General features: G+C 48.3%; 1 protein-coding gene across 4 annotated transcripts in view; it reads left to right on the top strand.

Moving 5' to 3' along the window:
* The window catches only part of TRANK1 (tetratricopeptide repeat and ankyrin repeat containing 1), a 2,632,183-nt gene that overhangs the window by 1,045,449 nt on the left and 1,560,116 nt on the right, over positions 1–26,618 (top strand). For all 4 annotated transcript variants that reach the window (XM_069613200.1, XM_069613201.1, XM_069613199.1 and 1 more), the window contains one exon: positions 8,025–8,168. In XM_069613200.1, the coding sequence (XP_069469301.1) occupies positions 8,025–8,168 (144 nt within the window). The remainder of the gene's footprint in view (positions 1–8,024; positions 8,169–26,618) is intronic.

The raw sequence follows: 26,618 nt of genomic DNA, 5'->3' as shown, positions 1-26,618 counted from the left end.
CCCTGCCCAACACAGAGGCAGGCTAATTGGCTGCACCTGGATCAGCACACCTGAATACAATCTGCCTCCTACCTCTCTGTTCCTGAGCTGGTGGAAGCAGAGCTGATCCCTAGGGCTTCTGGGGATTGTAGTTCCGATGATGACGAATAGGAATGGCCAGAAATAGATAGTTATGGGAAAGTGCATTGTAGTACTTGTAGTTAGATGGGAAAAATAAAAAATCACCAAAGTCTCACAAATGGGAAATAAGGTCCAAAAAGTGAATAGAGGTTGATCCAAGAGTTTTCTGTAGATAAATGAATAACAATTAGTCCATATTGATCGCCAATGTATGCGCCCATGGCGCAGGCATGACACAGACGCTCTGAGCAGGCAGAGCATAGTCTCCCACGAGTGGGAGTTAGCTCAGGAAGTCCTTCTGGAGATCTTCGCCCTTTGGTGAACCCCTCAATTGGATCTGTTTGCAACCATGGTAAACCGGAAGTGCGATCAGTATTGCTCAAGGGAATTTCCCCCGAGAGGAGCTCTAGGAGATGCGTTTGTGGTGGATTGGGATTTTCCCCTGCTGTACGCGTTTCCTCCAGTCCCCGTGATTCCTCAAGTAATCAGGAGGTTGAGAAAGTTCAGGAAAACCATGATCCTAATTGCCGCGGACTGGGCCAGGAGGACGTGGTACCCAGACCTTCTGGACATGTCCATCTGCCCTCCAGTACGTCTTCCACAAAGAGAGGATCTTCTCTCAAAAGAGGAAGGTTGCGTTATCCATCCAGAGGTCAAGACACTCAACCTTCACGCATGGTTTCTGAGAGGTTGAGATACAAGGATTGGGATCTTCTGGATGACGTAATGAAGATTTTGCTTTCGGCCAGAAGGCCAGCAACAAAATCCTTGTACCGGTGTCATTGAAACAAGTTCAGTAACTGGTGCAAAGATAGGGATGTGGACCCTTTTCAATGTGGCACCCCAATGGTGCTTTCTTTCCTGTTACATCTAGCCAAACTGGGGCTCCAGATCGGAACAATCAAAGGATATCTTGCTGCGCTGTCCATTTTTAAGCGCTCCTCAGAAGAGGTTTCTTACTTTAAAATTCCATTAATCATACAGTTCCTGAAAGGACTTACCAATGTGTATCCACCAATACCGTTTCATGTTCCAACTTGGGATTTAAATTAGTTCTTAAATTCCTAACTTGTATACCATTTGAGCCTCTGTACTCCTGTCCATTGAGGCTTTTAACAATAAAAACTGTCCTTTCCATCTTGTGGCATTAACATCAGCCCGCAGGATTAGTGAACTACAGGATCTCTCATGTAAACCTCCATATACCATCTTTTACAAGGATAAGGTAGTTCTTAAGGTTAACACTATTAATTAGAGAGGAATCCAGGTAGTTAGTTATCCACTTCGGCCTGGAACCAAAAAACTACTCTGTCTATCCCCAGGAGGGGAAAACGTGAATATATTAGGAGACAGAGCTCAATGACAGGTTGTACACCACCAATAGGTCACTAAAAACTTTATAAATCTTTAATTATATACACAAAAGAAAGTTCTAAATCACACCACTAATAACACAAAACATAAATTCCTATACATAATCTCTATTAAGATCAACACCTAAAAAGAAAGGATTTAGTCAATTCCCATCAAATGGTAAGGTGACACATAGATATACAGTACATTCAGCAAGCAAATGGCGATGTAATTCAGTTTCTGATTATTTGATAACATAAATTGTTCTAATCCTGTAAACATCCAGGGCGTTGTTCTTAAGGTTAAACCATCTTTCTTACCAAAAGTAGTTTCCGACTTCCATTTGTCACAGAAAATTATTTTACCAACACTCTATCCTACTCCCCTTTTGGGAAAAGAGGAGAGATTAACTAGACTGGACCCCAAGAGGGCCCTCAGCTTTTACATTTCAAGAATGACAAAATTACGTCAAGATGACCAACTCTTTGTGGGTTACACAGGTCGTAAATTGGGGTTAGCGGTTAGAAAACAAACTATATCCCGCTGGATCATTCTAGCTATATTGGAATTCTACAGATTAGCAGGAAAAGACCCACCGGATGGGCTACGTGCTCACTCCACTAGGGGAATGGCTACTTGTGCGGCTTTGAAGAGGGGAGTCCCTGCAAAAGAAATTTGCTCAGCTGCAACATGGGCATTAATGCATACCTTTATCAAGCATTACTGCTTAGATGCCTCCTCCTCCAATGAGGGGTTATTTGCCAGAGCGGTACTTCAGTCCGTTCATGAAAACAAAAACTAGCACTCCCACCTCCAAATTGATCACTGCTGTGGGAGTCTATCACAAGATGAGGAATACGTGGGAGGACACAATCCATTCGAAGAACAAGTTACTTACCAACTGTAACATTCTTTCGACTGGATGTTCCTCATCCACCCTCCCAGCCTACCCCGCAGTACAGTTTACGTTTTCTTACAATTTCCTCTGAAGATGGGCCTATCACTCACACCATATGCCTGGATGTTCCACAAGTATTTCCTCGAAAAAACAGAACTGAAGCCAACGGGCATGGCTCAAGCTACTTATACCAACAGTGACGTCGACACGGAACGGAGCCCGTCTAGGGAAAATCGACGCCTCGAGCACAGCGTCTTCTGCCGGAAACATTTTTCCAAAGCAGCGAAGCTGGCGATAACGAATTATCACAAGATTAGGAATACGTGGGAGGAACATCCAGTCGAAAGAACGTTACAGTTGGCAAGTAACTTGTTCTTTTCTCCCCCAGGCTATTGTTTCTGTTGACATAGGTTTCGCCATCAACCTGCTTTCATGTGCTCTGGGCAATGCACCGCCTCACGCCATGTGCGTGTGTCCGTGTCCGGGGATCACAGAACCATTAGGCGTCACCAGCAAGAGTGCCTGCCCTTTCCTATGCTCAATACTGTTGTGCGCACATTTTTAATTTTTTTTTATTTTTCCCCCGGAGCAGTCCCTGGTGCCTCGGGCGTAGTTACTGCCTGGATTCTTACCTCAGCATGTTTTTGGCCCTCAGTATGGTGTGTGTGGGGGGGCGATTGTGGTTACCCCACTGTCCTTTGGGTCTCGCTCCAGCGATCAGACCGACAGATATTATCTAGGCACTCGGTGAACACGTCTACAGTGCCTGAGCGCCGCGGCCTGCTCCCGCTCCCCAGATAGGCTCCGAGCGCTTTCTGCACTCCATCTGACCATAAAGCCCCCGCCCCGGGGCGGCACCAACAAGCTGCAGCTCTCCAAACAGCTGAGCACACAGATGCTCTGTCCGTCACGCTTCACACAGCGTTGTCGGCAGGCACAACGGTCTACACTCGAGAGGGCACTTCTTTGTTAGTTTCGATTTTGGGTTTAGCTGGAGACGGTTCCTTTGTTTCGGTGCCAGCGCCATTGTCCTTTTCCACCACAAGAGATGCGCTCCTCGCAAATACTGAATTCTCCTCTGTGGTTTCACGGGTCCTCCCGATTTTCAGATCGCTATGCTCCCGCTACGTTCATGTAGCCATGGTTCCATTTCCAGCGCTCACATTGCGATATTAGTCCATGTAACTCCTAGGATTTTGCAGGATCAACGGAAGACACGTCCTCTTACATGGCTACTTGGGCACGCCCCGGTCTCGGCTTTATGCCATCCCAAATGGGTATTTACTGATTCTGAACTTTAGAGAGCGTATAGTTTTGAAGTATATTTGTGTTGTGTTTTACAGTGCTCCCTTCTGAAGAACTGACTGGTAAATAAATTGTTTTATCAAAAGCCCCTGTGTGTAAGTGTTTGCTGAAATAATTGTCACTGTGAATCTCTGTGTAACTCCCCTGCAGCTCACATTGACCCCTCTTGAGATAAGCCTGGCTACTCGTCCACACTACCAACCTGTGTAGTACAGACTTATACCAAAGGTTGGGTTACTATTGCCAGGAGGTCAGGGTTGTTGTAGTGCACCTTAGGGGTACTACATACAATCGTGCCTAACATGATGTACATCAGTTGTGATGCTTTTTTCCTTTACAAGCTATCATCCATATTGATTTCGTCTGAGCGCGCCGTGGCAGCAGAGTTCTTTGCTGGCGCGTCTTTACCTTTTTTATGGAAATAAAACTTATTCTCCTTGCAAGAGGTGCGATGGGAATTTTTCCCTAGTGGGTTGTATTTTTTCTGGTGTGAGCCTTAAGGGGCTTCCCTTACACTTGTGGTACAAGTTTTGTCTTTTGTTCCATCTTGCTTTTTGGCATTGTTCCTGTCCTTGGAGGACGGAAACTTCCAAATAAGTTCATGTGCTTTTGTGGGGTTGAGCCGTGGGCTCCCGGTCAGTGCTTTTAGGTTCCCAAAACTAGTTGAGACTGTATGTCCTAAACTACATTCCAGGCAGGCTGTGTCTGTTTCTGGGTAGATGTTGGGCAACTGGCTGTCCATGATTGGATCTCTATGAATGGTGCAGATCTTTCCCATTGTGGGGGGCTGGGTCAGCCTGCCTCCTGGATTTGGGAAAAGATGAGAGGGTGTGGAGCCATTATGGGTGTCAACCACTAGAACGAAGTGTTCACCTGGAAGAGAGCCGAAAGAATGCTCCTGGAGTAAAAGCATTGCCAAAGCCATCCAATGGGGAACCTCTGACCATTTTCTACTAAAATTGAAGACGTTCAGTGGGTGCCTTCCTCTCCGTGACTGGTGGGCCTAACAAGTCTAGTGTCCTACATGGCTGCCCTGCCTTCGTTAGAACATCGCTGCATTGTCTCACCTGGACACCTCTTACTTTGCAGATCACTAAGTCTTGAGACAGAACCCTGGTGGCCTGCAGCTGCTGCTCTGCACCAAGGATTTGATCCTGATTGGAGCCTGAGTATTATCACTTGCAAGATCAGAGACAGTTGAACCAGGGTTGACATGCCAACTCACCGCTCCTGCACCATCCTGTGGAGTCTTCTTTCGTTGTGGGAGTCTTAGTGGATATCAGTCATCGTCCAGTTGTATTGTCTAGCTGGTGGATCCCTGTAACAGTGCCTTCTACTTCGCTTCGGAACTTCCATAAGCCAAACCCATATATGACACCGAAAATAACCTTTGCACCCAAGACCCCTGTGATGCTGGAAAAGCATTTGAGGGACAGGACCTCCCTGTCCTTGTCCTGTAGTCCTTTTTCATTGTGTTCTGTATTATTTTCTGCCCAGGAGTCCATGTGGGACTCCTGGCAGTGCAGCTCTTCCTGTTCTTGGTTTGGTGTACAGACCCATGGGATACCCTTATGGCACCCATGGGTGGGGGTACAGCCCTGTGCCTCTAGTGTATGTTTTTGGGCACCTTTGGGTGGCCCACAGAGCAGGGTATGGGCTGGTGGCAGCTCCATGCTGAATTTGGCAGGTGCTCTGAGTATCCTCCATTTTGGGATTCCCCGGCCCTGCCATTGGAGTCAGTTGATTCCTGATGGAAAACAAGATGGCCCCTGTGGCCTCTTGCTCTCTATTACCTGTTACCTTGTTTTCCCAAAGTTCTGGGAAACCCTGACTCTGTCCCTTCCCCCTGACTGGCTGTTGGGTGGAAGTTCCATATATGGTGGTGTTGTGAAGTCCAGTCCAGACTGGCTGGAGCCTTCCCAGTGACTGTATGTTGTGGATACACCCTGTTGGTGGGACCTGGGTGAATGGAGTGTGTGACCAATATGCACCTCTTGTTGTGGCTGTCTGGTTTCTGGAATGAGAGACAAAGACTGAGACAGCCCTGGCCTGAGTGCAATGTGTAGTGTTGAATGGCTGGGTACTTGTCCCAATCCACATTCCTTGTTGTGAGTGTCTGAGAGGGAGGAGGATGGCCTGAATGCACTGTGTGCCTGATTGGCTGACTGACTGCATGAATGCCCTTCTGTATGGATGGCTGCTGAGTTTGACCCAGCAGTGTCGATGAGAGACATGATAGTATATCCGGGGACCTCTCACCACTGGAAATTGTTCAGAAGCTGTGTCTACACTTGAAGAGTAACTGGAACTGCTGATCCTCGACGTCCAGCTAGAAGAAGATGACTTGCTGTTGCATTTGCTTCGACCTGATCTGTAAGCTGCCGAATTCGTCGAAGACTGATCCGAGAGAGGACCTGGTAAGGTGCCCTCTTCCTGTGCTCTGAGGGACCATCGAGCACCGCTGACCTTCCCTGGGAGTCAGACCGTCGAAAGGCTGCCGACCGGAGACGGGACCGCCGAGGGACTTCGCCGCCGTCGAAGTCCATTGCCGTCGACCAGGGTTCGCAGGTTTGTGTAACTGCTGGAGGCCCGTCGAAGTTGTGTTGCCCCAGAAGATGGGAGCGCTTGACGCCGTGCCGCCGACGACCGGAGCCGGCCGCTCCTTTGCCTAAGAACATTTGAATCGAAGGACTCCCTTGTCCGCACCGATGAACGCTTTATCCTGCCAGAGAGTGTCAAGGCCGCCAACGTGCTGAGGAGAATCCGCCGGTGGGTTTCCCGCCACCTGAAGGCCACAAAGACTTCGGCGACTCGACGCCCTCGCTGGGCCACAGTTCTTCTGAACTCTTTGCGGTCCAGAACAATCAAACGCTGAGGTGCCCCACACAACTCATCCTCACAGGACGTCGCCGATGAGCACCGCCTGAATCGACTCCATGGTCTCGGCACCCTCGAACTTCTCATCGACGCCGTCGACGCCAAGTTCACCTTCGTCGACACCGCTCGACGATCCGTGACTCCTGCTTGAAAGGGGGTCACTCAAGAAGGATCCATCCATGCTTCTTCGAAGAACTCTGCTCCACCAGGTATATTGGTGGGGTAAAAACATTATAGGAGGAAATAAGACTATTGATCAATATATGGACTGGACTTGTGCTATATCTTTATTTTACAGGTTGCCCAGGTGGGTGTATCTCCACACAGAACTGTGTCTAGGGGTAGGGGCCAGTATTCTGCCAATTATCAACCATCTTGCTTTCCTTCCTATCTCTATTGCTGATTTCCTTGTTATTGAACTGTGCGACATTCTGACAGTAGAGTTGATGCACTTTAATGAGATCTGATAATATTGGTGGTATCAATTTAGAATTGTATATATTTGCCATTGTTGATTTCTGAGTACAAAGTGAGTTATTGTGATATACATACCTTTAAATATTAATTATATAAAGACTGTATTTTCAGTAATACAATGTGTGGACATTCCTTTGTGGGGGCTTGGGGACTACACTGTACTTAAGAACCAGCCTGCATCACCTCCTGAGAAGCTAGGCCTTGATTGCTCGACCACGTACCAATAATGGAGAGTCTTGGCTGGGGTCCTCTGTGCCTCTCCTCTACCATATAGAGAGCAGAAGTACAGACACCCCCCTCCAGTCTTCACAACCCCCAGTCCGCTTGCGACTAGAAGAAATAATAAATCTGTGTGGATCTTTTTAATGCAAGAGTTAGTGGTGTGACGAGTACAGTTAGTCGTACGAGTACCACCACTCTTCATCAACCCATCAAATTGCCCAAGTCTTAATGCATACTGCTCAGCCTACACAACCCATAAAGTTTGGTTAGACCCAAATGTGAAAGGCCCTTGCAGATCCACCATGTTGGCCTTTCAGAATCCCATGCTCGTGTTGGTTTATGAAAATCCATGCATGCAGAATCCAAATGGGCTACCAATAGCAGCCCATATGTGAACGATTGCAGTGTCAAGAGGCCTTGTTCCTCTTTCCAAAAAAGAAAAGTCGAAAAGCCTGGCAGACAGCAAAAGGTTTAGGGGAACCAGAAAGTTAGCAAGATATATTACCATGAAAGACATTCTCACCAGCACCCTCAAACACTGAACACAGAGCCAAGAGAATGTGCTAGAACCCAATCATGATCGATTTAGATTTTATTTTTGGAACAATAATGAAACGGGAATAGTTCAGGAGTATACATCAAACATGTGATATTCTAGTGGGGCAACGTAATTAAATTTTGACTTAACATTCAAACCATTCTTTTGTACATTGCAGATTATTGAAAAACTCATAAGAGGTAGTGATGATTTGACTATGCTTTTCCTCTGCAGGAGAAAACAAACTATTGAAATGGTTACTTATCAATAAACCAAAATTGAAAGAGAAGATCAACCATCAAGACCGAGATGGTGGCACAGTTCTACATGTTGTTGCTGCTTTTCCAATTTCTCAAGCCAGTGGTTATACCGTGAAACGTATGTATCGGACTGTATCAGACTGTTCTAATTTCTTATCTAAACCCACACACTGAGCATCTTTTTGACATTTTTCCAGAACCAAACATATTGATTTTCTTCCCACATGGGGTAAGGGACATTAAAGTAAAATTTGCTATGTTTTGTTTTAGATCTATGTAGTGGTTGGGGGGCAATAGAATTGGTTGATCATTGTGCTTGATCCTATACCTTTATATGTTTACCCTGGTGCTGCTGATGGGGATCCAGGGAAAAGTGCCCTTCCTTCTCCAAGCGTTGCGTTACGAGTAGAGGATTGAGCCCTGTTCACCTTAGCGCTGTGTTAATTGATGAGACATTGATGTTGTAATAAAACATGATTGCAGCTCATTGTTGGTGCGCGTTTATTTTTCTGGTGCGCATTTATATTGGTTTATTTTGTATTGTTCTTTTATGTATTTATTTATTGGTCATTTATATAGCGCCTACACACTTAAACAAGCGTTTAAAAGAGCTCCAACGTGTGCAGGGTGAGTAATTAACATTCTTAATTGCCATTGGAACTTTCAGAATGGGCAAGTGCTATGCGTTCGAGGTATAACATGGAACAAAAGTGGAATACAAACTGTTTACAACATATTATATAATTATTGTTCGTGCCTGTTACGGAGAATTCTCTCTTTAGGCTGAATTTCCTAAACTAGTGAGTCCCCCAGCAGCTTTGCTGGATTTCTGGAGTTTGTTTTTTCTCCTGCCAAGAGTGAGACTCTTTTTTCCCACTCTTGGACATGATTTATGGGGTTCCTTTGACTGTTAATGTGTTGTATGGGCTATGGGGTCCTTTACTCCATAGGGTCTCATGTGTTTTTACAATGTGTGTTACACAGCACCCTCCGTGCAGTAACACAGGGGTGTCATAGTGACACCCCACCATAGACTCAATACCCTGGGACTGACTGTCTCCCAGGGAATGTAAAGTCACCATTGGCTTTACTAGTCCCAAATTATTAACAGAAACCAGCACAAACCATTATATTGTGGACGTGCTGGTCAGGGCAATTCGATTGCCCCGGGGTCTGTTAGTCGAGGGGGCACGTCTCCGTGCCCCCTGATCGAGTTTTGGCTGGTGGCAGTGGAAACTACTTTTTATATTCGACCGCAAATATTTCCCTATGGGATTTTCCCATTGTTCGAGGCTACCAACTTTAATTATTTAATTCTCATAGCCTCGAACATACTGCCGGTTTATTTATTTAATATTAATTCGCCGGTTGGTATTTTTTGCCAGGACTTGATTCTAAAATGGCGTTTGTGTTCTCTTCTGTGACTCCAACCCAAGTCGAGCCCTTTGTTCCACTTTTTGGCGGGCTTCTCCACAGAAGCCTCCAAAAGTGGTGCCACTCTGTCTGGGTACCACAGGGGGTGTGGGAGGGGGTTTAGGCACCCTGGACTGAGTTACCCTGGTAACTCAAGTAGCACTCATGTGTGATTGGCCCAAGTGGTGAGCCGGCCGGCTCACCACTTAGCATGTTTGATTGACAGCTAGGCTGAGTGAATGGGGGTATGCTGCATAAAAGCAGGGCTTTGGGGACTGGAACTTCAGAAGTCGCCACAGGACCTGAGAATCCGACGAGGGAGAAGCTGAGCCGACCTACCACGACGACACCACCGGTGGAGCCCTGCGGAACCGACTCACCACTTCCTGACGACAGAGAAGATCTCCCGGCTGGAGAGGCTTCTTCCCCTGACTGGTGGGCGCAACCAGTTTACCTTCTTCTCTTCGCACCCCAGACCGGTTTGTGGTCGAATTGCCCGTGCCAAGCACCCCGGCAACCGGATAGCCACTTACCACTGGACCGCGAATCCATGGACCACTCCTTGTACCTGGGAAACTCCGCGGCTGGTTTCTTCCCTGGCGGTGCAACGGACTCCTGTCTTCCCCCCCCCCCGACGAGATCTTCTCTTCCCCCGGACAAAGCACCGACTTGCATCCGCTGCCAGGAACAACTGCCCCCGCTGGAGTATTCTCACCACTTTAAGGTACCATGTCCGCCAGGCCTCCCTTTCTAAAGATTGCTACAAGGTAATAATAACCCCTTAACCTTCTGGACTGGGCTGGCCGCCTTGACCCTCTAAATGGTCTCTTTCTTTAGTCCAACTCTTTTTGAACCTTTTCAAGACTTTTGTGCACTGCAACTGTGTGACCTTGGACACATTTCGTTTTGATCCCCTTAAAGCGGATCTGTCCTACTGACTCTAAAACTCACGGTGTTACTTTGCCTTCCTCTCTTGTTGTGTTCGTGAAAAAGTGTTGGGATCTGTTTCAATTTATTCTCTGCGTTTCTCTCCCTTTTTTAAAACGAATTATTAGAGTGCCATCTACGTTAAGCGCTCACTGCTGTCTGAAAATAAGAGGGGGCTTTACTTAAGACTTGTCTAATATTCTTTTAAGGGAGTGTATATCTTTTAGTGACCGTGTTTTTGGATTGCTTACTGTTAGTGCCTGTGTGTTTTTCTAGATGTGGTGTTAAATAAATAATTATATCTCTTTTACACCAAGCCCTGGTCAGTGTTTACTTGTTCTATTGTGTTCTCTTGACCTATTGTGAATACTCTGTATACTGCCTAACTCTTCTTGAGGGAAGTCTAACTGCTCAGCCACAGCTACCAAGTGAATCTGTGTGGTACAAACTGCTACCAAGTGGGTTTACTGCCAAACACCTGTAGTCCTAAATCTTTTGCAGTGGTCCCAGAGGGAACTGCACAGGTTTCTGCCTAACAGTGCCTGACGGTTGATTCAACAATGCAAGTCCTATACATAAAGGAGAGAAGTGTGGGCGGAGGGTAGGGTCAGACAAACAGAGCAATGAGACTATCATACGTGCCTGATAGCGTTTCTGATAGTGATAAGTGCATGAGACCTGTAGTAAGAGAGGAAGTGAGGTAGAGAGGTGGCAGGGGGAGACACTAGACTAAAAAAAAACATATTGGCTACAAATGAAAACTCACCTAAATTCGAATTTTAGCAGAGGCACACGAAACGAAAAAGGCTGAATAGATGGAATGCACACCTAATTGAAAAATAGAACCTTGTAGGGCTGTCAGAGTACCTTTAGGGTGGTGCATCAAGTCAGAGCAGGGAGTGGGATAGAAGTAAGCTGGAGGAAGTCCGGTCAGGGCACCAAGTACCAGCTGGCTTATGTTGGCAGTGAGTGGATCAACACCAGGGTTCGAGTTGCAGGATGGCGGAAGGATCAGGGGAGACATATGCAGCAAGGGGGCACCTACCAGTGTCAGACAGGTCCAGACAGGGGCCCTTGGTAACGTGGGCCGCTATCGCCCTCCGGCTTGTGATTGGCCCATTTGATGGAAGGGGGTGGCCAGTCAGGTTGAAGGCAGGGCCGGCATTAGAGCAATCCGGTGCTCGGTGGAGGCACGGGCATGATGGAGGGTATGAGGGCAGAACAAAGCAACAGCCCAACAGGTTGAAACTGGGAAAATACAACCCAAAGACAGTAAATCAAACTTGCTTGGCGATGGGGCGGCACAGCATTAGGAATTAACAAGCCCACACCAGGGGAGGTGGGACAAAAACAGTGCACGTTGCTACTTCGATCCAAATTTGAGACACATTTGAGAGGTCAGCCGATACTTGTTTCTACCCTCCGGGGTCTTTCCCAAGGCTGTGATTCATGTGGTGACAAAGTACCATGTGTATGTTCATATTTACCACACTGAGTTAAGAGATTCCGAGATTTGAAGTGTTCAACAGAAATGCATCATGTGTGGTGACCGGTGATAATGTGACATCTGTATATTGATTCAAAATCAGGAGGTACTTAAAGTTTGAGGTACATAAAATAATGGAACATATTGCTATAACAAAGGTACATATGCATTATAGTAGATGGGAGAGGAATGCGCCAGGGAGAAAAGGGGGAAAGAAAATTAAAATTAGTTTCTAGCGTGATACAAGACCTGGAACTAAGTTTCTGATGCTTGTGGATCTGCTTAGAATCACATACTGTGCATATAGTCCGACATCCAGTGGTAACCACAGAGTATTGCATCTTGTCTTTCGCGAATCGAAAAGGGACATTGACAAGGGCGTGACTGTTACACTATCCCAAACGTGACGTGTAGTGTACCCAAAATCCCTGACGCGTCGAGGCCACTCAGATTGTTGTTTTCCGCCCTAATGCAAAGCTCTTCATAAATATAGCGTTATTGTTATATTTCTCGTCCTTCGTTTATTCTCATTGTCACTCCCTTCGACGGCTGATTCCTGTGCCACCGCCCAAGAATGCTGATGACAGAATTTCGACGGATGTTGATCCGGTTGGCGCTGCTGACCACGTGGCCAGTGTTAGGCAAAGTTTGTATGCAGTACCCTCTGGGAACAATACAACCAAGTCTGACTACAGGTGTAGGAAACCCAACCTTTGGTATAAGCTTGTACTACACAGTTTTGGTAGTGTGTTGAGCAGCCAGGCTTATCTCAAGAGGGGTCAATGTGAGCTGTAGTGGAGTTACACAGAGATTTACAGTTACACGTATTCAAATAAACTCTTACACTCAAGGTTTCTTGAATAAACAATTTCAGTTAAGGTGCAATATAACAGCAACACTCAAATACACTTCATGAAATACAAATTCTTAATATCGCTAAACCACTATTTGCCCTTTTGGGATGGGCCAAAGACACCCCCTCCACCCTCAGGTGACTTCAATTGCTAGGGTACTGGGGACATTAATATATCACTGTTGCATTTAGGATCATATAGTAATAAGTCAAAGGAAAATATTATTTAAAACAACCAAGAGACCACATATGTTCTTAAGCGGGCAAACACTTTCAGATTCCCCAATAAGAGTTATTCAGTGGAAGAGGCTAAGCCAAAGTCAATAGGCAAACGTCTATGTAAGCTGGAGTACTTCTTTGCAGGTAAGTAGAATGTCTTGTACAATGTTTTAGAAGTCTTTGAAGAAAAGAAGAATCAAATGTAGGGCCACAAGCTGATTAGACTTGTGAGTAGTAGAAGATGCAAGCAACTATACAGTAAGATGTAAGTTCTCTCAGACTTTTTACAGTACCTTTAAAATGAAGAAAAGATGCAGCAGATGACTCCTGTTCCTGTGCAGCTCTGCAGATCTCACTGTTCCTGGGCCTCAGTTGTGGGGACAAGAGGGAGGACGTCGAGGGACTCCTGCACCACACCAGGATGGTCAAAACTAGCAAGCGGCAAACTTCACTTTCAGCGGCTGTTCAGTGTTTCGGCTCGTCCTGTCTACCGCAAATAGCAACATGGTGGTTCCTGGCTGTTGAGGTGGACTTTTCTTGCTTCTGGGTTTCTGCACTCTGTTGAGGGGGCTCCGGCTTGGTCAGTCCTGCTTCCTGGGAGTCCGGAGGATCTTCCTGGATCTCTTGGCCAGCTTAAAAGCAATGCAGACAATCTGTTGTTCTTTTACCTGGCTATACGGTTTCCAGCAGAAACTCTGTGGAAATTCAACCAGCTCCGAGATGGATGTCCAGGTGACGTACTTTAGAGTTGATTGGTCCCACCAACTCAAGGGGAGAAGTCGTCCTTTTCCAGCATGGGGTCTGGCATGGATTCATACGCTCATGAATATTCCCCGTCGTCAGGCTGGGAATCCTCGGTAAAGAAAAAATCAGTATCAGTTTTGTTTCTGATCTGTCTTTCGTAGTAGCAACCAATCACTGATCTCTGCGTCATACTGACCACAGCCAATGACTGCCCTCTACCTAAACCCCGCTTCTGGCAGCCATCTTCAGATTTTTACCGCACGTTCAAGTGTTGGGATCCTCGTGCTATTGGTCTCGAGCGTTAGTGCTTTTTTTCGCGTTTTTTTCTTAGAAAAATTTCTCCTTTTTCGGTCAAAAGAGCCTCAAGCTCCACCGTTTCTTTATCCGATCAACGGGGACCCGTGTTGGATTCTTCTACGCCCCTCAAGGATGAAGATTTCGTCGAGCACGCTTTTGGAGGATTCCAGAAGTTTCTCAGGCCCTTCTCGAGCATGGCCCAGGAGAAGGGAAGCTCGACGCCCGGAAAGCTGTTCAGGGTCTGCCCTGGATGCCAGCTTCAGAATGTCTTTAAGGAGGACGAACACTCCCTTTGCCTTTACTGCCTACATGAGGACAAGACGTACGTGGAGAAGGACTGTGCGTTTTGCGGCAATATGTCGGAGCGGACCATGAAGGACCGCCATCAACGTCTCGCCAACTGGCTGGAAGGAAAGAGCCCGTCAGGCGAGAAGAGGAAGAAGAAGTCTGAGCGGTCTTCTAAGACCTTTGAGGGCGCCCCGGCGACGGGGGTCCAACAGAAGGCCAAGCACTGTGAGTCTGCTGGCACCGGGAGTGCCGAACGGTCGGGCTCTACGGGCGCCAGGCAGAGAGCATCCTCCCCGGCGCCATCAACCACGAGCCAACGCTCTGGCTCGGGTAAGAGGAAGGCCGAGCACCCGGCGAAACTCCTGGAGAGACCCCGGTCGTGCCTTAAGGCCCCATCGGAGGGTGAGCGAGGTGGTGACCCTCCCCCCAAGGAGAAGGCGGTGAGCGCACCTAAGGTGGTGAAAACCTTGATCCATCCGGCCAAGGCCTCTATCGAGACAGTCGCGGCGGCCCTGGCTCAGCCTGTGGAGGCTACACCAGTGGTGGCGACCTCGGGGCCCAGAATCTCCCTGCCACCGCGGAGGGAGTCCTCTTTTCATGCCCATCGACAGGACCCCCGTGAAACCTCCGACGGAGAAGAAAAAGGGGGGGCAGGAGGTCGTCATGGACTCGGCCTCAACCTCTGAGGAGGAGCTGATCGAAGTCTTAGGCCACGGCTCTGGCGTGGAAGAAGGCCATCCTGTCGGGAGGGACCCCGACGTGGAAGACGACAAGGGCGTCGAGGGTGCCGACGGGGCTCCTGATCGCCCATCGGAACTCCCTCAACCAGTGCCACAAGACAACTCGGCGGCCATTTTGTTGGCTATACAGTCCTTATGCTCGGCGATAAGGACGAGACTGCCGTTACCACCAACGGAGGAACCGCTCCCGACGGGGGACCCAGAGCCAGGCCCTTCTGGGAGCCCTCCTCCTAAGAGAAGAAGGATTCATCCTCCACCTCCTTTTCAGCCATCGCGCCCTGCTCAACCCTCCTCCCCGTCCACGACACGTGGGGATGATACGGGGACTGACACGGCCGCGACGGGTACAAACGACAAGGTTTACGACAAGGATCTCCCGTCGTCACCTCCCACCCGGGCTTCCCCGCCCGACGAGATTGGATCGTTTCACTCCATGATCGCCAGGGCATCCGAGCTTTTCCAGCTCTGCCCGGAAGAGAAGAAGAAGGAAGGTTTCCTTTATCAACGGCGCGAGACCAGGAGGAAGACGGTCCTCGCTGTACCTCTACTAGATGATATTTGATATCTACTAGATGATATTTGGGATGAGGGCCTCGTCCTCCTCAAGAACCCATCCACGACGCCGGCTAGAAGGGATCGGTACGAGAAGTAGTACCGGGTCCCGGACGCGGCCCCCTTGTGCCTTCGGGCTGACCCCGGACTCGGTCATCTCCGCGGCGGCCAGGAAGAAAGCGGGGCGGGGGCGCGGCCTCTACGTCAACCTCCCTGCCGGACGGCGAGGGAAAGAAATTGGACACAATGGGACGCAGAGTCATCTCATCGGCAGCAACGACGATTAAGGCGGCCAACGCCTTGGCTATCGTAGCCCGCTGCGACAGGTAGTTGTGGACAAACTGGCCCCCCTGCTGGACTTCCTACCAGACAAGGGGGCGGAAGCCCTAGAGATCTTGCAGGAAGGAGAGGTGGCGTCAGACCACGCCATTACGATTGCGACGGACATCGCTGACACTGGATTTCGCCAGTTGGGCAAATGCGTGTGCCTTAGGCGGCGTGGATGGCTCAAGGCTACTGACTTCCGTCAGGACGTGCAGACCAGAGTCTTGGACATGCCGTTCGACGGGAACAACCTGTTTGGGAAAACAGTGGACGATTCCCTTCAAGCCATCAAGGCGGACATGGAGACGGCCCGGGCTCTTGGGGTTCTCCAGCAACGGCGGCCGCCCTTTCGGAGCGGCGGAGGCAAACAGGGTGCCTCCAAAGGTTCCAGCGACGGATTTTCCACCTACCGTCAAGCGGCCCGTTCGTCGTCACAGGAAGCTTACAGGGGACGAGGCAAGTCAGGCGGACCCCGCCGTTGTCGCCAAGGAGGACAAGGCGGCAAAGCCTCGAAGCAGGACTGAACCGGCTGTGGGGTCGGGCCACCACCGAAGCACCCCGGTGGGAGGCCGGCTGGCGAGCTTTGTCAGCGAGTGGGAGTCCATCTCCACCGACCGTTGGGTGCTGGACGCCCTGGCTCAGGGTCACGTGCTCGAGTTTCTTAAGAGGTGCCCGCGCGTCCCCCCTGTGGCCAGGAAAGAACATCACGTCCCTCAACTTCTCTTGGAGGTAAAGGCGATGCTCAAGAAGGGCGCCATCGAGCTCGTCCCAAAGATGCTTCGGGGCTCCGGAGTTTACTCAAGATACTTCCTCGTGAAGAAGAAGACGGGAGGATGGCGTCCCATCCTGGACCTACGACGACTGAACAAATTGATCAAGGCACAAAAGTTCCAGATGGTCACCCTCCAACACGTCCTGGGTCAACTGGAGGAGGGCGATTTCCTGTCGTCGTTGGATTTGGAGGATGCCTACTTCCATATCCCCATCCTAAAGGGACACCGAAAGTTTCTCAGGTTCGTGGTCCAAGGGCGTCACTACCAGTTCAGAGCCCTTCCCTTCGGATTGAGGTTGGCACCCAGGGTGTTCACCAAGTGCCTCGCACCGGTGGCGGCGCAGCTGCGCCGAGAGGGGATCCACGTCTACCCCTACCTGGACGACTGGCTCATCCGAGCGAAGACGAAGGAGCTCGCCGCGGAGCACACGGCAAGGACCGTCCAACTACTCACGGACCTGGGATTCTCCATAAACTACGCCAAGTCCCACCTGGTGCCCTCTCAAGACGCACTGTTTCTGGGAGCAAGGCTCAACACAGTGTCGCTTCTGGCCTCTCCGTCGGAGGAAAGGACGAGGGCCATCTTGGGCAAGTTGCAGCGCATGCTGGTTGCGGACGTGGCCAGGGTGAGGCCCGCCAAGTCCCTCCTCGGAATGATGTTGTCTTGCATTTATCTCATCCACCTGTGCAGGCTTCGGATGCGCCCGTTGCAGGAGTTCCTGGACGCTCGCTGGATCCAGACGACGGGCGGCTTTGAGGACAGGATCACACTCGACGAGAGTTTCCGACGAGCGATCCGGTGGTGGGGCACCCGCGCGCATCTGACGGCGGGCATGGACTTCCAGACCCCGGGCCACCAGAAGACAGTGACCACGGATGCCTCCCTGGAAGGGTGGGGAGCGCACACCGAAAACCTGCACGCGAGGGGTCTTTGGCTGCCGGCGGCAAGGTCCCTCCATATCAACGTCCTGGAACTCCGTGCAGTGTTTTGGGCCCTCAGGTCTTTTCTTCTGTCCCTCAAGGGCAAGGTGGTGAGGATCTTCACCGACAACACCACCACCATCTTCTACATCAGGAAGCAGGGCGGTACCAGATCCCCAGCCCTGTCAAAGGAGGCACAGGACCTGTGGCATTGGGCCGCCGCCCAAGGGATGTTTCTGGTGCCGTTTCATCTGGCAGGAATAAAGAACACCATCGCCGACTTGCTCAGCAGAGAGCTGCGCTCTTGCCACGAGTGGGAACTACGACAGGATCTAGTGGACCGCCTCTTCTGACGGTGGGGCACACCCCAGATCGACCTGTTCGCGACGGCGGTGAACTCCAAGTGCCGGAGGTTCGCCAGCAGGTTTCCCCAGCCGAGGAGCATGGGCGATGCTTTCTCGTTCCCCTGGGAGGGCTTGTCCCTCTATGCGTTCCCTCCATTGCCGCTGCTGATCCGGCTCATGAACCAGCTCAAGAGGTCACGGTGCAGGATGATCCTCGTCGCACCTGCTTGGCCGAGACAGATATGGTTCCCGGACCTTCTGGACTTGTCAGCGTCCCCGTCAATCAAGCTGCCAGTGGACGCGGATCTTCTCTCCAGGGAAGGAGGCGCCATCCTCCATCACGACCCGAAGTCGCTGAACTTGCAGGCCTGGCTCCTGCAGCGTTAGAGTTTGGAGGCTACGACATACCGGCCGACTGCAGAGAGGTTCTTGCAAAGGCCACGGCGTCCTCAACTCTTAAATGCTATGGACACAAATGGAAGAGGTTCTCTGTCTGGTGCCGCACACAGAAGATTAACCCTCTGCGGATTACGGCTCCCCAGGTACTGCCGTACCTACTGACGCTGGCCAAGGCTGGACTAGCGCACGCGTCCATCAAGATTCATCTTGCTGCGATCTCCCGATACACCAGAACCACGGGGCGGACGTCTTTGTGGTCTCATCGTCTGGTGAAGGAATTCATGAAGGGACTGTTCAGATCATTCCTGCTGGTGAAGGCTCCGGCCCCGGCGTGGGAGCTCAACGTGGTGCTGACCAAGCTCATGGGACCTCCGTTCGAGCCTCTGCACTCGGCTCCGTTGAAGTTCTTGTCGTGGAAAACAGCGTTTCTTGTGGCCATCACCTCCGCACGACGGGTGGGAGAGATCCAGGCCCTTTCCTGCAAGCCCCCGTACTTGACTTTTCACGACACAAGGGTAGTGCTCAGGACGCACCCCTCCTTCATGCCCAAGGTGCCGTCGAACTTCCACCTCAACGAACCCTTGGTGTTGCCTGTTTTCTTCCCGTCGCCTTCGTCGCCGGCTGAAAGGACTTTGCACTCGCTGGATGTGGCTAGAGCGCTGAAGTTCTACGTGGACCGCACGAAGTGTTTTCGGAAGACGTCACAACTTTTTGTGAACTTTGGACCTGTCAATCAGGGCAAGGCTCTCTCGAAGGCCTCCATTTCCAGATGGCTCTCCGGCTGTATCATGTACTGTCATTGGTTGGCAAACGACCGCTGCCTGGCCGTCCGAGAGCCCATTCCACCAGAGCGATCGCAGCTACCACGGCGTTCCTATCTGGTGTGCCCTTGCTGGACATCTGCAGGGCTGCTACGTGGAGGTCGACGCATACCTTCACGAAATTCTACTGCATCGATCGGGAGTCCAGGGAGGAGTCCAGGGTCGGCCAAGCAGTGCTGTGCAGCCTGTTCGTCTAAGGTGAGCCTGGTGAGGAGGTAAGAATTGCTTAATGTTGAGTTTGATGTAATGCTTAATGTTGAGCCTTTGCCACCTCCCGTGGTTGTGCATGTGTGTACTGCTATGTATTCTTTTATTCATGAGCATGTGAATCCATGCCAGACCCCATGCTGGAGAAGGAACAAGTTACTTACTTGTAACTGTTGTTCTCCAGCATGGGTCTGGCATGGATTCACATGCGAACCCTCCCGCCTACCCCTCTGCGACTCTTCACTTGGTCATACTGCCACTTCACGTGCTACCAAATCTGAAGATGGCTGCCAGAGGCGGGGCTTAGGGAGAGGGCAGTCATTGGCTGTGGTCAGTATGACGCAGAGATCAGTGATTGGTTGCTACTACTAAAAACAGATCAGAAACGAAACTGATACTGATTTTTTCTTTACCGAGGATTCCCAGCCTGACGACGGGGAATATTCATAAGCATGTGAATCCATGCCAGACCCATGCTGGAGAACAACAGTTACAGGTAAGTAACTTGTTCCTTGCAGGGGCTTTTTTGTCGATGCAAACTTGGCGTTTCGGGACTGCAGCAGGGCTTCACTGGGCAAACCAACGGTCCAGGAGTTGCAGCAGGCGTCCTCTTCAAGTTCTTCTTCGGTTCCTTCGTCCAGTGGTCGACTCTGCCTTCCAAGCCAAAAGACTCTCATTTTATTCAGTTCTCTCCCATTCATTCCAGCTTAGCTGTCAGTTACTAAGCAGGGAGGCTGATCTTGCCGGACAGTCAGCCAGCCAATCATCACAGAGTGCATTTGGGTCTCCTGCGAGACTAAGCACATGGAATTTAGGGCACCTCCCTTACTTCCTGCCTACCCCTGACACCCTGGAGCCAGAGGCGGGCTTCACTCGTGAATCCCGCCAAAGGCAAAGCGAACAATGGGACCAAACCTGGTTTGGCGCGCAGATTAAATCTCAAGAAGGACCTTTCCACAAAGAAACTGGGAAAAAAAGAAGACTGTCCATTTTGACAAAAATGGCACCCTTGGGTGCTTTACTGCAGATGCAAACGCCGCCCACAGTAAATGCATACCATGGTAGTTAAAAACGAAACCACTGCCACCAGCCATTCACTGAGAAAAGGGTAACATAAAAATGTTACATGAGAAGCTAAACAAAGGGGATACTAGGTAATCCCTCCAGCACCCTATTGTAAGATAGTGTGTGCTGGGTCTAGAAAGTTACAAATCTAAGTAAAGTCAATTTCACTTTACTACTCTGGGAAACAGTAGTTTATCCCAGAGAAGGTAGTTAAACCTTTGGGAAATCTGAAAGATTTCCCTGTGCCACTGCACTGAAGGTGCTGTGTGACACAATGTAAAAGATGATGCCTATGAAGTTTGTCAGACTCCACAACCAAAAGAAACACAGTGTACAAAATTACATTAAAATACATGAGAGAGTGGGAAAAAGGGTCTCTCTCTCCAGGTTGAAAAAATCAAGTCCTCAAAATCCAGAAAAGTTGTTGAGGGTCTCTAAGGTGAAGGGAATTAGCACATTTATGAGAATTCTCCCTAACACTCGTCCCCCCTCCCCTCCCCTCAGACTAAGGGACCTGGAGGTTTTAATCCACTCCTGGATGACTCTCCTTACTCCAGTCGGTCATACTTTCTGGAGAGACCATCAGCATTTTGGTGATTACACCCTGACCTGTGTTCAGTGGTAAAATCAAACCCCTGTAGGCTGATTGACCATCTTACAAATGTTGCATGTTCCCCCTGCATCTGCATTAACCATCTCAAGGGTGGTGGTCTGTTTGAATTACAAAAGTAGATCCTTACAAGTATGGTCTAAACTTCTTCAAAGACCACACAATGACAAAACATTCACCTTCTATGTTTGCCCACCTTGTCTCAGGTTCCTTCAGTTTCCTACTGATGAAGCAGATTGGGTGTTCCCAGCCTTTCTCATCCAGCTGACTCAGAACTGCACCTATACATGTATTGGAAGCATCCGTCTGTACAATAAAGGATTGGTTATAGTCAGGAACTCTTAAGACTGGAGCTTGACAAAGGTCATGCTTAGTTGTTCAAATGCCTTAGTGCACTCCTCATTCCACCTGACCTTCTTGGGGAATTTGGGTGAATAGGTCACATTCAAGGGAGAAGCTATGCTCGCATAGTTCTCAATGAAGTTCTATAGTAACCTGTGAGACCTAGAAAGGCTCTCATTTGGATTTGAGTAGTAGGGGTGGCCCAGTCTTGTAAAGCCTGTACTTTGCTTAGGAAATGGCCTTATTTCACCTCCTCCTACCTCATGTCCAAGGTAGACCACTTTACTCTGACCAATTTGACATTTACTTGCCTTTATGGTCAGATTGGCCGGCACTTGAGAGCCTGCTATACTTTATTATTTATTTAATGTGATACAGTTTTATATAAACAAAAATTTACACATTCAATCAGACATAAAATGTCCTAGAAAAATAAATCATTCCTTACAGCGTTAGTTAATAACCATATATTCAATCAATCCATCAGTCTTCTAGCATACAAAATTTCATTATCTTAAAATCAAATACATACATGTTTACATTAAAATTAAGAACATAACATAACCTATATCCAAACCAGACCAAATGACAAATTCTGAAGATTCTGAAAGTATAGCACCATAAGGGGAAAATCCAAATGGGTCCGACGCAGCTCACAGCGAGCCAGGTCCTTACTCTTAAACAGTCTCAGCATTTCCTGCAGAATGCCCTCTCCCAGAGTCATTGTTTATGTTCTGATGCTTTAATGAGAAGTTAAACCAGTATTACTCCTTTTCCTACTTGATTATAGAGTACCTCCCCTTACTCATGGTCGCCCATTCTTTTTTGCGCAATGGACCATATTCTGAAAAGTGCTATATGTAGCTTTGGGTTAAGTGTATTAATGCAACAATGCCAGAATTCGTTAGTGACCATAAACTCTGGGTTATCTACAAATTTCCTGAGGTAGTTGTGACAGTAGGACAGCTGTGCACGTAACGTAGTACATGTCTTGCTGTTTCAGGTTTAGAAGAATCTCCACATATTCTGCAATACCATGGAGTTCCTGGGAGTGCCGATCCCTGTGTTTGGGTAACTAGCGTAGGGATGTAATTAATGCGCATTAGCAAGATAAAACGTCTCAATGCTGCAGACGGACAGAGGTTTAAGTACAGTTGGCAACTTTTAAAAGTATAGAGGACATAAATCACAAACTTATAATTCTTTAAGTTTGCCAAGTGTGCATAGTTATTCTGCCAGTAGCACAGGGAGAGGCTCCTCTGAAGGTGGTAAAACATGCTTTCGTTATTTTGTCCCCACCGCGAGGTCCGTCCACTTGCTTCATTCAACGTAACCATGTCCCTTTCAATTTTAGATTTCTTGGTTGCTCCCATCCCTTCTTTCACAGTCTTCAGCAGAGGGTTTGAGGGATTATTCTGGATCTTAATATATAGCTCCGCTCTTTTATGCAGGACAATATAGTTAAGCGACATAATACCTAGCTCCAATCTTAGGACTGGCGTGGGAGCCCCAAAATCGCCTCCAAAACTTCCCCTCAAGGATCTGTAGCCATTCCAAGTTCATGTTAATCAGGGATTCTAAGCCATAGGTGACCATTGGCACAAAACATTGTAAGCACAGTTGCCGCGCACCCCAGATGGAGTAACCACTCTTATCATTGGGCAGCTTTTACTTTACGGCCGTGGATGCATAGCAGGTAATTCCCCCTGCTATCGAATTCCACTCTGAGGTATTTATAGGAGTGTGTATACTTGATTTCAAGTATACTTAAATGCATGCAGGGACGTGCTACCTTGCCGGAGGTGAACAGCAGTACTTCGGTTTTACTATGATTAATAACTAATTTGTTTGCCTATGCGTATTGCCAAAGATTTTCTGCCAATCTGTGGAGCCCACCGAAAGTATGATCAAGAATCACTATCATCAGCATATGCTAAAACGACACAGTGAGTTCTTCCAACCTTCGGGGGACAGTTCAAAATTGCCCATAAATAATCAGGGACATCCGACACAAATAAGTTATAGACCAGCAGGGCTGTGACACACCCTTGCTTTACACCTCTCCGCTGTATGATAGGACGTGTGATATTACCTCCATTGTCCAATCTTAGCTGGACTGTAGTGTTTGTGTGAAGGAGCTCTAGATAGTAGATAAGAGCAGGAGGGCAAGACCACTTATTCAAGTTTACGCCAAAGAAAGCTTCTGTTGACAGAGTCGAAACCTGCCCTAAAATCAATATAATATAAATGGTGTAGAGAGGGGGGCTGTTAGATTGTAGCGCTTTGCTCCTTAGTGAGTCCATAATGTATAGATTATGTACTCTGGGGTACCTGGCCCTAAAGCCACTCTGGAAACAGTCTAAGATCCCCACCTTTTCCGGCCACACTTGCAAAACTTTTAATAAAAGAGAAGCAAACATCTTTCCTCTGCTATACAGCATGAAAAGTAGACGATAATTGTTCTATTGCCTTTTTTGAAGACTGGAATCAGTATGGACCTTTGCCATGAAATTGGAATTCTGCCCTCCGTCAGGACCTTCTGAAATAATATTTTCATAAGACTTGCCCAGAGCTGAGGATTGTTTTTTATTACTGCATTAGAAAGACCATTAGGAACCGGTGCGCGGGATGATTTTAATGTCTTGATTTAACTTACTAGCTCCTCAGTTGTTACTTCAAAAGGTGGGACAATTTGCAAAACACTATTATAAACCCCTTCCAGTGTATCCCTGATGCCATTACGGTTTTCAAGAAAAGATGTGCATTCTTGTGCACCTATAGGATTAAATGTTGACAATTTCCTGTTACCCTTGGCCTCCCCCAATAAGGCCCAGATATTCCAGGTATTTTTGGTGCACAGTACACTCAGTTTTTTGGCACCTATTCAACTTTTGAGCTTTTTTATATAATTTTAACTGAGTACGATATTTATTCTTTAGCTTTCTGATGCTATAATGGATTACAATAACTGAGCATGTGGTGGAGCTAAGCTTTCGTATTTCACTCCTAAGCTTACGTTTAGCGTCCCGTATTTCCCTATCAAAGGATATATTTGGGGCTGACTCCTTATGGATGAGAGGGAGTCTGCTTGAACGCAGTGATCCAGCTTTCTATTTCTTCAGGAGTCATATGTCCAAATTTTAGGTCCGAGGTCAAGTCCCTTTGACCAATCGCGCCATTTGCCTTAATGATGTTTCTATCAGAGCAAATAATGTGATTGGCTCCGTGGTTTACATTGATCTCTCCACCAAAAACTTTTGGGGTGGTAAAAGGAGTCATGTCTATACTCATGATCAGAGGATCATGGTCACTCCAGACACTCTGAGTTACTGCCATGTCCCGGACAATAGATGCCACTTTTGCACTCGTGTAGATATAATCAATCATACTCCGGTGCTGGCCATTGTGCCAAGTACTCTTCCCCGGGCTATCACTCCGAGTTCGACCATTTATTATTTCCAGGTCCCAGCACCTGAAAAATGCTCGCCAGCATTCGCCTTCAACATCCTCAGAATCATTAAACATCACACTATGCTGGGACAAACAAACATTATTAGCCGTACCCCCGCCCCCTTGATATGTCAATTTAGATCTCCAGCCAGGATAACAAAGTAGGACTTAATATCACTTTTCCATTGGCCTAATAAATCATGTAACGCATCTTGGATTAATTCGCGATGGTTTGCCCCCGGAGGATTATATACATTAACTAAGAGGATTTTTACCCCAGGACTCCTTTATCGTTATAATAACTTCAATTGCACTAATATGGTTCTCTTAAATAGTCATCATCTTTCTACTAGGAACAGAGTTCTTGGCCCCAACTGGAAGGCCTCCATTTGGCCGTCCCCGAGGCCCTTTCTTGGCCTGCGAGTGGTATAAAGAGTACCCATCAAGGAATAATGGAGCCGCGAGCCAAGTCTCTTGGAGTAGAAAGAATGTTTGATTGTCAATGAGTGATGGAGATCCATTGGTAGTCAACAGATGATTAAACCCATGCGTATTCCAGCTCAGCAATTAACAGTTTCAGGGTTTCTGCAGAACCATCGGGAGAGAGTCTGCCAGCCATTTCAAGGGGTTTTGAATGTTACTTAACTGGACCTTCTTTCCAGGAGGCAGTCCGGTTTAGTGGGATGTTTGGTGTTAGTTGGCTTTATATTGTTGGTAATTAGTTGGTCCTCGCCCTCCTTATTCACATCTACTCCCAGACCAACTTGTGTTAGACTGGACTTGTGAGAGCGATCAGCTGAATCATGGCCTGAACGGCACAGTGCAGCGCTGTAACATTAGGGTTACGTACCCTAAGAGGTTCAACAAAGGTGAAGTCCTCAGAACGTATCACACGCAATTGTGGAATGAGGTGTAATTTTGCCAACACCTGCTGCCTAGTCAACCATTTGTTACTGAATTTTTGATTCAGATTTTTAATTATGCAGATTTTATGATCAATAGGATTGCGCCCCTCCGCGACCTCTTCATCCAGGGGGGTTTTGCAAGCCTGATTTTTCTCTCTTCTTTGGGGGGTTGAGTTTTTATTTGTTTCACCCTCTGAGTTGCATGAAGAAGCTGAATTCTGATCAACACTGCTTACATATGAGATATCATTGCATTTTTCAGGAAGAATCCATCCAGTCCGAGTGCCTGCCTGGTTACTTAGGCACTTCTTAGCTCTGCAGGCTCTTTTCCTTGCTTTTTTGGATTTCATTGGCGGTAACACAGTTGGAGGGAGAGATGAGGCTATTATCACTGGAATCTTCTTATTTGCCACTCGCCTGGCCATGTGCCGCTGCTTCCTTGAATGGAAAACAGCTGAGTTGCCCGGTGGGTCAGGATCCACTTCTTCAATTACAGAAAGAACCTCCTCATCAAGGGCTGAACCTTGGCCTTTATCATTCAACTGTCGAGATTGTTATGGGATTCTTGGTTTCGGTAGTCCCAAATGAAGAACAGAGTTGACGTATATTCTCCCACATAATTTCAGCAGAATTTTAAGAGCAAACTGCATTGTTCCCATTGAGGCTTGGCGATCAGTAATCAGAGTTGAGTTGATACAGCATTTCTCACTTGTTCCGCATTCATGCGGTGTAACCGACCCCTCTAAATCAATAGAGAGGCCTGGTGATGCTAAGAGGCGGGCCCTCCCAGAAGCTGACGAGGAACTGGATGGAGGGTTTAGTTGAGTGTCTTCAGGCAACTTGTTCTTGCCCCTTTTCCAGAGTAGTTAACACGCTATCATCCGCATGG

Source organism: Ambystoma mexicanum, chromosome 5p (genome assembly GCF_040938575.1).
Source record: "Ambystoma mexicanum isolate Mex_15411 chromosome 5p, UKY_AmexF1_1, whole genome shotgun sequence".
Lineage (NCBI taxonomy): Eukaryota > Metazoa > Chordata > Amphibia > Caudata > Ambystomatidae > Ambystoma > Ambystoma mexicanum.
Note: the sequence above shows the minus strand (reverse complement) of the source record. Positions and strands in the feature narration are given on the sequence as shown.